At 46.5% G+C, this 15,395-nt stretch overlaps 1 protein-coding gene across 5 annotated transcripts; it reads right to left on the minus strand.

Annotated features, from left to right (window-relative positions):
* Positions 1-30: 30 nt before the first annotated feature.
* ptpn21 (protein tyrosine phosphatase non-receptor type 21) lies at positions 31-14,815 on the minus strand. 5 transcript variants are annotated; one of them, XM_052085353.1, is made up of 20 exons: positions 14,690-14,815; positions 13,105-13,399; positions 12,485-12,654; positions 12,156-12,253; positions 10,187-10,254; positions 10,030-10,100; positions 9,009-9,096; positions 8,846-8,934; positions 8,545-8,632; positions 8,245-8,324; positions 8,008-8,115; positions 6,968-7,028; positions 6,372-6,456; positions 4,782-6,298; positions 3,957-4,097; positions 2,865-3,083; positions 1,729-1,857; positions 1,295-1,529; positions 1,064-1,224; positions 31-816 (listed from the first exon to the last, which is right to left on the minus strand). In XM_052085353.1, the coding sequence occupies exons 2-20, from the start codon at positions 13,282-13,284 to the stop codon at positions 688-690; spliced, it is 3,717 nt and encodes a 1,238-aa protein (XP_051941313.1). In that variant the 5' UTR covers positions 13,285-13,399; positions 14,690-14,815; the 3' UTR covers positions 31-687. The 5 variants fall into 5 exon arrangements, with proteins under 5 accessions (XP_051941313.1, XP_051941314.1, XP_051941312.1 ...); XM_052085354.1 differs by lacking the exon at positions 14,690-14,815 and adding an exon at positions 14,275-14,651 and having other exon boundaries at positions 6,372-6,453; XM_052085352.1 differs by lacking the exon at positions 14,690-14,815 and adding an exon at positions 14,275-14,650.
* Between the last annotated feature and the right edge of the window lie 580 nt (positions 14,816-15,395).

The raw sequence follows: 15,395 nt of genomic DNA on the forward strand, positions 1-15,395 counted from the left end.
CTGTTGTTGAGTGAATAATCACCGCCTGGCCACAATTGCTGAACATGTTTATTCTAGCCACATTTTTTTATGTTCTTATTTAAACATTTCAGAGGCACGCCATTTAGTTTGTGCATCATAGATAGACTTTATACAGTTTGTACAGTAAACAACACAAATCTTGAATTGTGTACATTATCAACAAAAACATGGACAAAACGGCCACAAAAAAAAAACCCTAAGACTCGATCAGTGTTAGAAAAGCAAAAATCTGAAACCCTGAAATTTAGAAGGATTTTAAGTCACATGCGGTTTTGTGCATGCGTCTTCTGACCTTCTTGTTGCAATTCAGCACACACATACACAAAAGCCACACAAACATTCTGTTTCACCGCAATCACACTGTCCATCATGAAAAAAAAATAGTCTGCAGGCACTTGATCAAATGTTTAAATAAAACAACTTTCAAGTTTAAAAAGAATCCTGTGTCGCTGAGGCATTTTCCTTCATTTGTCACCTTGTGCTCGCTTTGTCACGAAGTCACGTTGGTCGTCATAGTTTTGACGCAGCTTGAGCGCTACAGCAGAGTACTGTTAAAAAGTGCTTTACCCAGCAAGAATCAATGTAAAACAAAACAAAACACTATAATACTGTTTAGGAGAGTTGTGGGTCAGCCTTCTAGGAGCACACGGCATATTTTCGGGGTTCTCAGATGAGACGGGAGTTGCGGAGGTACTGGACGAGCACCTTGTAGATGAAGGTGTACTGGGACAAGGTCTGGACCATCATCATCCTCTGCTGGCGTAGCTTCATCAAAACAGTTTTGATGTCCAGCATCTGCGGGGTGAGAAATGGAAATGATGGAAGACGTAAGGAACGGGTCGAGCTACTCAATACAAAGCAATGTTAACAACCCCAAGCTAAATAATATGCTAACTTTTTCGGGAGACAAGCAAAATGACCATGTTTCATGAAACAATGACGCGTCATCGTAATACTGAGGGCAACCAAAATAAAAAAAAAGTCACAATTGGATTCCTTTTCAAAATGGCCCCAGTGTGAACGTCTCCCATCATACGTTTACCTCGTTGTGTTCCAGGCAGGCGATCATGATCTCGGAGAGGATGACCACGCCGCTGCGCCCCACTCCAGCGCTGCAGTGCACCAGTACGGGCAGGTTGCTGTTTTTTGGCTCACTGATACTGTTGGTGTGCCTCCGCACCGACTGGATCTCCTCCAGGTAGGCTGGAAACACGGCGACACCCACGTTAGGTCTCCAAAAGTCATCGCCAAAGTCCATAGCAAAACGACTCACTGAGAAAGCCTTTGAAATCATCGGGACAGCCGTGGTCTGGCCAGTCTGTGTACTGCAGGTGCCACACGGTGCGCTCCTGGCCCGACAGCAGGTGTTTGATCTTCAGGCCCGTCGTGGCGTAGCAGCCCGACTCGGTGCGGAAGCGCGTCGTGATCTTGAAGCGGCCGTACGTCACCGTGTTGTGCCGCGAGCCGAGACGAGGCCAATAGCGGAAGCTCTTCTCTCGACCGCTCTCCTGCACAAGAGGGGAGACGATCGCTTTTAACGCGGGAAGGCAAAGCCGGTGTCGGGGGTGAAACGTCTCACACACACACTCCCTTAGGCGCAAGGGCCCATCCCACCTCACTTTGAGCTTTCATACTAGCTCTGAAGGCAGAAAGTTTGTGCCCTGACTTCAGAAGACAGTGGGAAAGGGGTCTGTTCAAACAACGCACCTCTTCGGCGGTAACCATGGCGATGATGGCGACACCTTGCTCCCACACCATCTGCCAGAAGTCCTGGCATGTGTTGGAAAGAGGCCCCTGGCTGGCGATGTAGTTCCACTCGTGTCCTCCTATGTTGATCTGCCGAGACAAAAGACAAAACACTTCCTCTTTCAAAAGCAAAACAAAACAAAAACAACACAAATTACAGGAAAACCTGTTCAACCGCAAGCCTCCCGACACTCACTCGCGTTGCAGGATGCTGCACATTTTTCACGACGCTTGTGTTACTTGTTCTGACATATAAACACTCATCGGCCACCCAAAGAGTGTTTTGACGAGTCATCAAGTTTCACCGCCCTGTTCTGCTCTCCCACGATGACAAATGTAATTGTTGCACAATTGAGCATCGCCTACCGATCTCGTTTGCGTGACTGAAATTTGGTCGCAATCAGATAAAACTTCTTGAGGCAAGTTCATGAAAATAAAGAACACAGCCTTTTTAGTCATGAGTTATTCAAACCTTTTTCCAGGGCTGAATTTCCAAAATCTCGGTGACTCGCCCCTAGAAATTGCTATACCCCCCCCCAAAAAAACACACCCAAAAACATAATAAAAGACTACAAAATGGCCGTCTTCAAACCAAAATGGCTGACTTCCACTGTTATTCCGTGTACGCATTCTTGAGACACTTAATGCGGGTGTTTGTCATTTTGCTAAGTCAAACTGGACACATGGAAAACTGTCAACATCAACTCTAAAGTGGCCACAAAGCTAAAACGGCAGACTTCCCGTGTCTTTTCTGGCAGGGCTTCTTGAGATTTTATTTGATTTTTTTGTGGGCATAAGGATGGAAATGACAACCATTTTTTGTGCTGCCAAGCAAAACTGGCCAAAAGCATTTTGTCTACAAAATCTCTTATCTAGCCTGTTTAAGAGCACTTGCAAAGCTCCAAACTTTGTCTTTTCGAGTAAGGGGTGTTGAGATGTTTTTGTGGGTCTACTCCTGGTAGATAAAGTGGTGTCACGGGCTGGATTTTCAAAACCATTCCAAGGGAAGACGGTTTTGGAGGCAAACGGATACAGTGTGAATCAAACCTTTGATTCTTGTCTCGCTTTGGCTCTCAGTGGAATGCGCGAGCTCTTACTTTGATGTGCGACGCGTTGATGTAGCCCGTGTTGTTCTCTTTGGTGGGCACCAGCTCCACACGGGTATCGTCGTAGGGCAGCACGTCCTGGAAGCGGTTCTTGTCGGCGCTCTTGGCCATCTGGGCGACTGTGCAATCGGCCGTCGAGCGACACTTGGGGATGCTCTCGTACTCCTTCAGCAGTTCGCCCATCTCCATGTGCTGCTCCAGGAATTTGCACTGAAACAGGATTGGTGATTTAGTTTAGCTTTGTTTCCCAGTATATTGTGTCAAAAGTTATTGTGACTGCAAATACATCCACAGTGGACTGGATTTGAGTTGTCAACAACAGATTTTGTGAGATTTGAGGTTCTGTATACACCAGCCTGGACTATTTGCTGTTTTTCACGATCAGGCCTTAGCAACAAAATTATTGCTTGTTAGGTGTAATTCATTGACAGTGATTCTTCCATAGCGGATGTCCTGCAGTGTTGGTGGTTCTTGAATGTACCTTATCCAGTGCGCGCCATCAAAAGCAAAATTGAAATAATGCTTCTGCTTCTTTACTGGTGGAGTCGAATTTGCTGTTACAAACTGCCTGTATTCTCCTGTTTAAACTGTTCATGCAACATGGGTTGATGATTGCGATCATTGATGATCCTCTCCATTTTGGCATCGATGCACAGGTACCGTTTAGCGAGGGTGTCAACCATTCACATTCTTTTCCTATTTACAGTTGCCGAGAGATAATCTAGCTACTGTTAGCTAGCTAGCGGGGGGAACATTCTGTCTGGGGCAACGACTTTCATTTGTTGCCGTGCATGACTAAGTGAGAGAGGCCGGTAACAAACTAACGACAGAGGTGTTGATGATTGCCTAGCTAACTATTCACGCGGCGCACACGTTCATCCACTTCCGAGCATATCGCTTAAGTGAAGCCGCTTGCCTCGACAAGAAGCACTCGGACTCCCCCTTATTGTGAAATCTAATTTACAGGAATGAATTCACCCACACCGCGTACCGTTTAAGCTTCATCCAGGTGAACTTGGCTAACCAGTTTCACTCGAAACAAGTGGCTGCTAAGTTTCACAAAGTGTTCAGATTCATCCTTACCCTTTCGTCATTGGAGTCTCGTTCAGGCTCGTCCTTTGCTTCGCTCTGCGCCGGGTGCCTGGACATCGACAGGCCGTTGAGATGGGCCACCTTGAGGGCCCCCATCTTCCTCACATCCGACCGCACGCTCTTCTTCATGCCCTGGCGTGGCAAAAGTAGTACATGCAGCGTTATGTTGAGGCGGATTCTCTGCGTGATTCTCACAGCCGACAAAGTGTAGTTCGCTCCGAGGGTGGAGACAAAAGCGCCCCGCTGAGAGCATCTCCGGTGAAATGTCACCCAGCCGGTTTCCTGACGTACTTCTAAATCGAGTGTCATACCACAGCAGCTGAAGTACGCTGATGTCACGCCGATACAATGCTGAAGGCTCGTTGAGATTTAATGGGCCCGGGAGGAAGGGCAATTGACGGCGCATGAGGTTATATGGATGATAATGGGTCAAATGTACACACGTCACAACATTGAATACAGCGAGGTGGGGTCCCAAAAAAAAAAAAAAGAAAAATACATCGATGCAGATAGATGTCTGACTAAAGTGATTTTCACAATGCTACTTTCTGCAAAATTGGAGCATTCCGGGTGCCACACTAGCCGCTACTGTCAAATAAATACAGTCGAAAACCAAGGTTTGACTGGATGACGTAAACGCTACTTGTCCAAGGGCAGGAGAAGTGTCTGGTGTTCAACTTGATTACACCCCCGCAGACAACTCACCTACACAAATTAACGGGTTGACTGCAAAACTCCAAATTACATCGGTGCAGTGGCTCAGAAACACCTGCCTTGATAGGCTGCGTGAAAGGGGCTCAAAATGTAACGACTCACCGGAGGAGGTAAACCTTCGATGATCTTCTTGGCCTGAGGCACATCAGACACGGGTCTCTTCTTCAAGTCCTTCTTGGACTTGTGCTTGGCCTCGCCGCTCAGATCTCCCTCTGAGACCGAGGGCATGATTCTGCGTTGTCGCTCCTCGCGCAGGTGCAGTGGCACAGCTTCGTGGATCAGATGATGAGCCTTGTAGGTGAGGGCGGCGGTCAGCGAGGGGTCCAGAGACGAGCCGATGGGATAAGCAGGCGGGGGCTCAATGGGAGTCTGTTGTTGAGGAGCCGTGAAGACGCGCTGCGGAGACCCCTCTGGAATGATGGCGGCGATCGCTTTGTGGGAAAGCGGCGTGTGGCGCCCTGCGTCTCCTTCAGACTCCTCCTCATCGCCACTGCTGTGCACTAGCATGGTGGCGTCAGAGAGTGTTTTCTTGTGTCCGTACTGCACGTCGTCCTTGGCGTCGCTCCCGTCTTCCGTCTTGACGCGCTCCAAAAACACATTGAGTTGGGAACCCCGCGAGCAAAGCCCGCGGGAGCCCGGGGGAGGCGAGGCAGCCTCGGCCGCCGAAGGTGACACGTGCCGGTCTTTCAGTCGCATCCCTTCGAGGCTCTGCGCCAGTCCGGCTATCTCGATGGAGTTGCGCTTCTGCGCGTGGAAAGGTGGTCTCTGCGCGGGCCCGCTCAAAAGAGGCTCGGAGACCTCTTGCAGAGAATGAGCCACGGGCAAGCTGTCCTCCTGGAACGTCTGGACCGAGTGGTGCACGCGACGCGTGATGATCAGGTCCGGGTTGCTGCTGCTGACGTAGAGGTGACGCGACAGGTCCGGCGTGCTGTTGGCGGGCCGCGGGTGAGCGTACGGGTACGGCGGAGGCGGTCTGTACACCTGCGTCCTCATGATGTTGGGGGCCGGGTACTCTTGGGCTTGTTGGAGTTGGACGTTGGTGAGCTCCGGGACGCTGACGGCTCCCACCACGGGTCTCCTCTCGATGGGGTAAGCGTGGTACGGCGACGGGCTGTGGAAGCTGGAGCCCACGTGGAAGGGATAGTGGTGGTGGTGGTGGTGGTGCTGGGCGGTGCCGCCGTGCTCCCCTCGGATCTCGGGCTGACTGTAAACGAGAGGGTCCGGCCTGCTGTAAGCGTACGAGTTCCCGATGTTCAGGTTCCTCATTGAGTGACTTTGCCGGTGCTCCTGAGACAAAAGCATCCCCCCGCCGCCTCGGCTCTTCTGCCGCATCACCGTCTCGTAGTCTGGAGTGGCGCGGTAGGAAGGCGGGATGAGGGCGCTGTGGCGGTGAGAGGGCACGTAGTCAGGCCGGGTGACGTCGCTGGTGATCGAGGGGTTCGAGGACATGGGCGAGGGCTGGAGGTAGTGCTGGGGGTTGGTCAGGGAACTGGTGCTGTGGGCGCTGTACACGCTGCCGTTCCGCAAGCGCCCGCCGCCGCCGTACTCCATAGGCGGGCAGTCCAGGCTGGTCTGGGAGTGGTAGTAGTAACCATTCTGGCTGTTCATATACAGGTTGTCTGTAACAAAGCAACGTGTCCCGGGGGATGAGCTGCCGATGATGACCGCTGATGCAGCAAAGTTTAAAGTTACCTTGCGATGACGTGTAGGGCTCCGTGAAGTGGCCGTTGTAGTGCATTTGTGGCGGGGGCATCATGAAGCCCTGAGGCTTTGTCTGCTGTTCAGGAAGGGGGGGGGGGGGGGGGGGAAATGAATTGTGATGTTTACATTTCAGTGACCAACTTGGTTAACTAGTCCATGCTCTAGGTTTGCCCGGTGTCCACTCTATGGAGGAAGCTGACTATCTTAATTCTGAATAAAAGCCTCCAAAACGCCAGCTATGCTGAACGGAGATGGAATGTAAGGAGTAGCCGTGTTCATTTTGGATGCAAGAAATTGACGTTTCTTTGTCATTTTTTTGGATGCTTGTTGGCACCTTTCAAACAAAAGCTGATCAAATGATTTGATGTGACAAATGTAGTTCTGTTAAAACACACACACACACACACACACACACACACACACACTAGACAGTGATGTAGGCTCGGTTCACAGTTGAAAACACATGGCGCGGAATGATGTCCAAGATAAAGTCACAATGTTGATGTACTGTATCACAACACTCTTTATCCAATCAAATTGCTTGGCGGGAATAAACAGTTGAATAAATAAGTGCGCACTGAACTCACCAGGGACAATCTTGTTGACGATCGACGTCTGACCGGGTTGACGACTGTGGACTGTGTTTGTCTGGTGAGAAAACAAGCCAGTAAACTACAAAAAAACCCCCATGGTACTTAAAAGGTCACTGAAATCCATTTTTACTAGAATACATCATATGCAGTCCCGATTTTAGGAGTGAACACAATCATAGTCGACTCGTCACATGTCACGGCTTTGTGATATTTCCTTTATGAAGATTGTAGTAGCCGTCAAGATAACGCTGAAAACTACTCTTAACTCATTCACTGCCAGCCCTTGCATTTAACAGACATCACCGACAGCTGTCGATGGCAGTGAAGGAGTTTTAAGAATCAAATATTCGATTCATTGCAGCCACCTAATAATAATTCAATGATATAAATCATTGCCAATGTGTGGAGGGTAAAACGTTGTCACAAACAAACAAAGAAATTTTAATTTTTTTTAAACTAGGGGTTCATGGATTGATCAGTCGGGATCAGCAGCAATTTCCTGAATTTTGGTGGGTGGGGAGGAAATCGACGATCGGCCCGTCCCTTAAAAGAAACCAGATCTTCTGATTTCATCTCCCTTCGGTGGTCTGAAAAAGTCAGCAACTGTCCTCTTCTGCTGCGAGATGACTCATAAATCGTCTCTTCATTTTTATTTATAGAACGACATCTTGTGCACTTTAAACAACCTGTTTGTACAGTTTCACAGGTATCGTTCAATGTTTTACAAGAAAACAAGATTGGAACATTGACGGTGTATGCTGTTGGGTTATAGAGGAAAAAAAATTGGGATCAGTAGGTCAGACTTTTTCAAAATAAGGACTTGGCCAGAAAATTGTGATGAGTGCAGCCTTAGTTAAAGCAGCTTTCAGTATACCGTGTGTGCCACAACCACAATAACATTGAACTGATAGTTCAATGAACGTCTCTGACAGTGCATGACAAATGAGTAGCTTAGCAAAGAAAGTACTGCAGTCCGAATAATTAGCTTCTGCGTTTGCTGCTTGTACTTGCTTTTGGCAAACTGCGCTGCTCACCCCTTATTTGAAGGCGGAGAGGGACGAGAGAGCATTGGAAAACGAGGAAAGGCTAGAGTGAGGAGGGACTTCTGGGAGCCCACAGGAGGCATGGGGGCACACTCCTCCCTGAGGAGGAGGAGGGGGCGGGGGGGTTAGGAGGAGGTCAGAAGTGAGTCTTCCAAGAATCAGGAGTGGCGCTCGACAGACAAGCGACAAAAAAAGAGTCAGGAAGAGGGCGAGACGTGTGAAACTTACAGGCTGCTCTTGTTGAGCTTATAAAACTTGAGTCGGGCCAGACACATGCGATACACGTATTTGGAAGTTTCCATGTCTTCCTGCGATACAAAACAAGGGGAAGTGAAAAAAAAAGACACAGAGAGAAGATTGCAGCTTGCGTTCCTACAAACAGACTTTCAGATGATGCTTTGCGACTTTAATGGCCTATATAACCAGACAACAACAGCATGTTGTTCTGACTGCCTGAACCTAATTCCACTGAGAGAGCAATGTCGAGAAGGGGGGGGGGGGGGGTGAGAGAGAGAGAGAGAGACTTACAGTCTGGAACTGGACACTCTCCTCTCTGTTGAGAAACTCCAAGGCAAAGAAAGACCTGTTGTGACTCATGTTGTTAATTTCATTCCACCTACACGGCCAATTTAAGCAAAAAGAAAGGAGTCATTGCGTGATGATGTCATTAGCAGTCGCAGCAAAATGCTCAATAGCAACGACACGCAAGGGGAGAGCGGGTGTAGCATTCGCGTCGCTAAATAGTGAGACAATGTTTACGGAGCAGTCGGTCTCTGTGACTTGGTTCCTTTCAGGCCAAATGTAGGTGTGAGAGAACCGCATGGATTACCTGAACAACTGAAGAGGCCTGCCATTTTTGTGTTTGACAAAGATGCCATCGAGGCAGGAGCCCAAAGTCACATCCGTGCCCGTGTTGTCCTGTTTTACGCAACGTGAGAAAAGCAACAGATTGGACATTTTATGGCCCGCATCGGAAGCCAGCTCGAACCGACCTTGGCTTGATAGCTCTCGTGGCCGTAGCCTTCCATTTTCTCCACTTCTTGCATGTACAACATCTCGGCCTCTGGGGACGACAAACCCCTGAGAACGACACAAGACAATAATTTCAATAACGCGTGCGCAGCACCGTGTTCACGCTGGACAGGGTTGGTCTGGTTAACTCATTCAGTACCAGCCAAGTCTAGACCAAGTCTGAAAAGACGTTTAAAAACGTCTTTGGGAGTGAATGAGTTTAAAAGGAGCCATAATATGAAAACGTGAATTTCTATCTTGTAAGCAAATAGCCGGGTCCTCTCATCAAGTGTAGGCAGGCGAAACCTTGAATTGTCAATTAAGTTTTCGACACACGGCGAGTTTGTGTTTGGGGATATGGCCATCGCGCATATGCAGACTGTACCGAATCAAGTGATGCCTCAATGAGAGAAAATGATTTTATTGCCTTTTCGCGCGCTTACTTTTCTCTCCACACTCGACAAGTAGAAATCACCAGTCGAAAAGCCGCACTTGCCATTGAACCCGCGGCACAAGGCCGGCGGCGTAAACAGTTGCTCATTTGCACGAAACCCAAAAAAACTGTCCGGTGTCAACAAAACAAGAAACGTTATGCTAGTCTTGTTCCTTGGCAAGAGAACGCTACAGACAAGCTTTAGGGTCATGTTGGAACAGTCTTAAAGTGTGGGGAGGAAAAAAAAACAAAAACGTACGGCTCCTTGAAAGCCAAATGTGGCGGTGACGTTTGTTCAGTCAAGTCTGGAGCAAGAGCGCTTGAAGAGGTGGTCTTGGCCCGTTTGCAAGAGAACGCCGTCACGTTTGAGTGGGCTACGAGCTAGATTACAGTCACTGTTGTGTTGATCAGGACTTTTACACTCGCTAGTCCATAAACAAATTTTGTTTACATTCTTCAGACCAATAAGAGAGGAGAGTGACATGTGGTTTGTTGTGAGGCATTTGACTTTGTTTGAATGAATCGACTGATGAAACGGGGACGACTGGCCGTACGCCAATGTGGCTCACCTATAAGACTGATAGAGAAGAGCCACTTTCTGAGTTGCCTCCTCCAGCACTCGCTCATCCTGGATCCAGTCCTGCAATGACAAAGCCCCAACGGCGCAAAGTGATTACCGTGTCTTTTCTTCGCGTGGGCACGGCAGGAATTAGGGAAAGTGCTTACGATAGGGAAGAGCGCAAACTTCTGAAGAAACTCCTGGGAATCGTAGCGATTGAAGTCTCCAAAATCAGCTTGCAAACGGAGAGAAACATCCATCAAGAAAAAGTCCACAATGTGTACTTGCCAAACGTAAAGCTCTTGCATTTAAAAAAGGCGTCCAGTCATTTGATTTTCCTTTCACGTGCAAACGTGTCAAACGGCGTCAACGCATCTGCTGAAGCTGCAGGCGGACTCTTGGCAACATTTGCAACTATGTTCACTATCCTCGGCATCAGCAATGTTCTAAAACGCACCCTTCACTCTAGTGCCCCTGTTGGGGACCCCAGATGGGAGTTTGTCCATTTCATTTTGGCACAATGTGACTTTTTTTTGTGATGAATTTAGTTAGCAGTAGTGGAAGCGGACAAAAATATAGAAATGGTGAAGGTCTTTGAGGTCCAAAAGTGATCTCAGAGGCTCTGCTATGCTAAAATGCAGGCACACAAACAAGCAGTAGGGACCAATATAACTTCGCCAGCAGTGTTTGAGATTCTTCTGGCTGGCCAAAAGGTTGGTAGGATGTCACAGCTTCGGGCTCAGGGTACTTGAACTCAGATTCACACATTTACAAGTCACTGTGTGTGTGTTGAATATGATTTTAAAGTCAAACAACATTCATTCATTCATCTTCCGAACCGCTTGATCCTCACAAAAGTCGCGGGGGTGCTGGAGCCCATCCCAGCTGTCTCCGGGCAGTAGGCAGGGGACACCCTGAATCGGTTGCCAGCCAATCGCAGGGCACACAGAGACAAACAACCAACCACGCTCACACCTAGGGACAATTTAGAGTGTTCAATCAGCCTGCCACGCATGTTTTTGGAATGCGGGAGGAAACCGGAGAACCCGGAGAAAACCCACGCAGGCCCAGGGAGAACATGCAAACTCCACACAGGGAGGCCGGAGCTGGAATCGAACCCGGTACCTCTGCACTGTGAAGCCGACGTGCTAACCACTGGACTACCGGGCAACAATATTACAAGTAAATTCAAAATGTTTTTAAAAAAAAAACTCCCAATCGCAAACAATATTTTGTCTAGAACCCCCCCACCCCCCACCCAAACAAAACCATCAAAAGATAGAGTGTCAGTCAAGGAAGATGCAGGCTGCTACAAAGAGAGAACAAAGGCAAGAATAAAGATAAAAAAATGGGGATATACTGACGCTCCAGTTTACTTTAGTGCATATTAATTTTTATCCAAGCTCTGCAATTTCACCCACAGATACATATGAAATGATAAATATGGTTCAGTATTGCTGTAACACGTAAAATCCATTTGTGTGACCTCTCACTTTGCTCACGTCCTATTTGATAACATGGAGACTCGTGCTAAAAAAATAAAGCGGCCAATTTGTGTACGTTTTTGTTTTGGGGATAAATTGAGCTGGTGCGGCTTTTTGATCAGATGCCATTTGTAGTCCAGAAATGACAGAATTTGTGTTGGTGCTGCTGTTTTAGTTAGTTAAAGAGTGCAAATGTGCTCAGGGGTTAACTTCTTTATTATCCAACAGCAAACACTGAAATCTATGAACAGAGTTCAGTATTCAGGAAGTGAATTACTTTTCTGGGGGTCGGTATTTATTTTTTTAATGTGGCAGATGTAACAACTAGTAAAGTAATTAGTGTCTGGCAAGGTGTCTTGTCTACCAGAGGGATAGCCAATATTTTTAAGTATAGCATATCATTATTAAACATGTCTTTAAATCTTCTCGTACAGGTACTGACGTCTTCTTAAATACCCGCTCTTCTCTGCAACAGCGCCGACAAACACCTCGGGCTATTATGCGAGAACTACTTTCATGGGGCGTTGTTGTCATCGCGTCTTATCGATAATCACGGTTTGTTGCGCTTGTAATTCCTTTGTCTGAGGCAGCAGGAGATGAAACCAAGTGCACAATAGCAGACGCATGCAAAAAAAAAAAACATTCACGCTACCTTGTATGGCAAGGCTAGCCAAGCGAATGGCTTGTTCTAAAGTGCACGAGATGCGGCCCTCCAGCACATCCTTCTTCAACTGTAGATAATACTGATATCTGTGAAAACAGACATGGTTATTTTGATTTCAAATATTTTGAGATATATACAGAGTATATATATATGTATATATAAGGCAATGGTATGGTGTTGACTGCTACCGCTAGTTGCAATATTGTTGTTTCCTTGACCTTTAACCTAGTGGGGTTTGTCAACATTCAGACAATATCAAAGTCATCTTTTTTTTAATCTGTTCTGGACTAAAACAAAACAAAACAAAACATTGTTACCTCGTGATCTCCTGCTGCAGCTGGGCGACACTAGGGATGTAGAACACCACCCCGAAGTAGACAGTAGGCTCCACGCCATACTTGTCCAGCTGCTTCTTCAGTGGCTTCTCCAGGTCAATCCACCTCTGCTGGTTCTGCTTGTTCAGATACCATAGACTGAAGAACGTTATCTAGTGCATAGAGAACGCACAAATATCACATGACACATAAAAGGTGAGCATTACAGAAAGCTATTCCAACCTCTGGTTTAGAAACAATGGCCAATTTTTGTGCCACTTCAGATTGTATATTTTCTGACAAATTCAGGCAGCTTCTGAATCGTACAACTTCAGAGATTAACGTTCACCAGCAAATTTGTTGTATGACTTTTCTTCCTGATAATGATGTTTGGTTCCATATGATAAAACTCAAAAGTGTATTCTTTGCAACCACTTTGACCAGTTTTTGTCTGTACGATTGTAGAGCTTTATTTTCCCACAACAATTTTAGACCGTTTCTGAATTGTACGACATTCGACACATTTTTCACTAACTTCTCATTCAGGTGCAACAATACTCCTTGTACATAACAAACCTAATATGGGCAACGAACAAGCCAAACGCTGTCTATCGCTGACATACCTCTCTTAACTCCAATCTCTGGGCGACTGCCTCCAAACATTCCTGGCCCGTGCTCTCCACTGACAGTGTGAACTCCACAAACTCGCCATTGAGTTGCTGGATGCGAGTGACCAGGCAGCTCTTGCTGGAAACGGTGTACCTTCTCGTGCGCTTGAGCTTCAAGCCGAAAGGCAACGGCATGATTCACGCCGGTGCAGATCCTTCGTGACTAGTCCTTGTAAATAATTGGCCACGTTGTCAGTTCTAATAAAACCTGATGAATGGTAGAAGTCACGGGGCTCATTGTCAGGCAAACCTGAAAAGGTGACAAAAGATATACCATTAATGGATAACGATGCGAGCTATGCTTTGCTCTGCAACATAAACATTGTGTTGTGTTTTGGGGTGATTATCGTGGCGCAAAACTTCACAGTGTCATCCGGAGTGCTTTCTCAAACATAGTCACCGTCCTCAAATAAAGATCCAAGTGAAGGTTTCTTTTTTTTTTCTGGAAAACTCGGAAACCAAATATTGATTCTGAGAATATATTTACGGCAAAGATATCACTTTTTTTTCCAAGTATTGCTTCTGCCATTATTTGATTCACTTATTTAGGTGCACAACGTGGTCAGATTATTAGAAACACTCCTCAATATGTAATTATTTGGTCTGATTTTGTATTAATACCTTTGTAAAGTCACAATTGCTAAAAGCAAAGGGGAGACTGCGCAGGTGTACATGCAATTTAGCCAAAAGTTTGACATATAGGTTGACAAATCAAATAATTAGATAAAAAATGTAAATGACTTAAAATGGTTCCATTGGACAATTTGGATCTGAATATAGCAGTGATTCAACCTCCAGTCATTAGTCGCATCCAAGCACTCTGTAGCACTAAATCCCTGCCGGCTTCAATTTAGCAGAGTTTCGAATGAACTTTAAGCCAAACTTCGCTTCAACCCCTCTGAAAGGCAACTTCTGATGCTTTAGCATTAAGCGCACCATAGGATCATGAAATCAAAGCAACCGTCCCGGTACTTAATGTCGTCTCGATAATCGCCTGCCAGAGTATTTACACGAAGAAACATCACGTTTGGCTCGAGCTTGCTAACATACTCCCAGCAAATAGACGACACCCAGGAGTAGCTGACGTCGCCGGTAAATATTTTGGCCGCAGCCCCTTGACGTTACCGTTGAGCTGCCGGGAGAGAGTTTAAAGATCCGATGAGGGCATGAGTCCAAGCGGTAGTTCCACTATAAAACACTTGCTATTTTTATTGTACAATAATAACTACATTAAATGGCGAATGTGTACGATCCTTGGTGAAGGCGAAAGTATCCCTCTTCGTCCTGCATCACTCAGGTTCCAACCGTGTTTTGCTTCCTGGGATTGGAGGCGCAACAAGTGTCTTCATCCGCGGATCTACAACTTTTGTATTTGTGTTTTATTACTCGGTAAATGGCCAACAAAAACATGCAGTATACTTAAAACAATTTGGGTTGTAAAACAAAATGACACCATGACTTAAATTCGTCGACGAGATCTGAAAAACATGTATGGCACCGTCGCGGAGGGATACACGGATATTTTCGGGGGAGTCGTGACCTCAGACAGCTGGAATGCCGAGTGGTGAGAATTGTCCAAATGGGACAGCTGCCTGGACCGGCTGGCCGCTGACCTCCATGTTTACCTTCCACCTCGGCTGACAGCACTTATCGCACACGCTAAACATCGCATTGTGCAACAGTACCGACGTTTGTTTGCAAAATAGCCACCGCTGTCACCCTCCCTTTCCGCCCAATTATAGGTCGTGCAAATATTAAGTCCTATAGAAATATTTATTGCAAATTGAAAGACACTGTGGGGACTCACTAAATCTCTAGAAAAAAAACAAAGTCAACACAACTCATTTCTGTGTAAAATATAGCATACGGTATCTCTTGAACAACACATTAACAACATCAGCGGATTACACAAGACTCGGCCTCTCATATTGTTGTTACCTTCACAAAATAATGGTATGTCATTTTTTGACTTTGTTAGGTTAAGGCAAACTGGGCGCCTCTGCATAAATAGCTTACATCCTCAGCTGAACAGATCATGCCCCCCCCACAAAAAAAAATACACAGCAAATTTTAATCACAGATGTTTTTATGTGTTTCTACAGTAAACATATTTTTGACGCTTAAATAAAACTTTTTTCCTTAGCAACTCAGGTTTTTAGATATTTTCTTTTGAAGTTGTTTTGAAGCATCTATAAAAGCGTGCACACTATGCACGTCACCATGTGTTGTTATTTATACCCATGACA

Source organism: Hippocampus zosterae, chromosome 14 (assembly GCF_025434085.1).
Source record: "Hippocampus zosterae strain Florida chromosome 14, ASM2543408v3, whole genome shotgun sequence".
NCBI lineage: Eukaryota > Metazoa > Chordata > Actinopteri > Syngnathiformes > Syngnathidae > Hippocampus > Hippocampus zosterae.

Bases quoted from the DNA above. Each gene is read 5' to 3' on its own strand.
- ptpn21 (XM_052085353.1), bottom strand. From the start codon at position 13,284: ATGCCGTTGCCTTTCGGCTTGAAGCTCAAGCGCACGAGAAGGTACACC. The intron at 8,935-9,008 runs GTCGGTTCGAGC...TGCGTAAAACAG, and splicing joins ACGAGAGCTATCAAGCCAAG to GACAACACGGGCACGGATGT. The intron at 6,299-6,371 runs GTAACTTTAAAC...GCTTTGTTACAG, and splicing joins GCCCTACACGTCATCGCAAG to ACAACCTGTATATGAACAGC.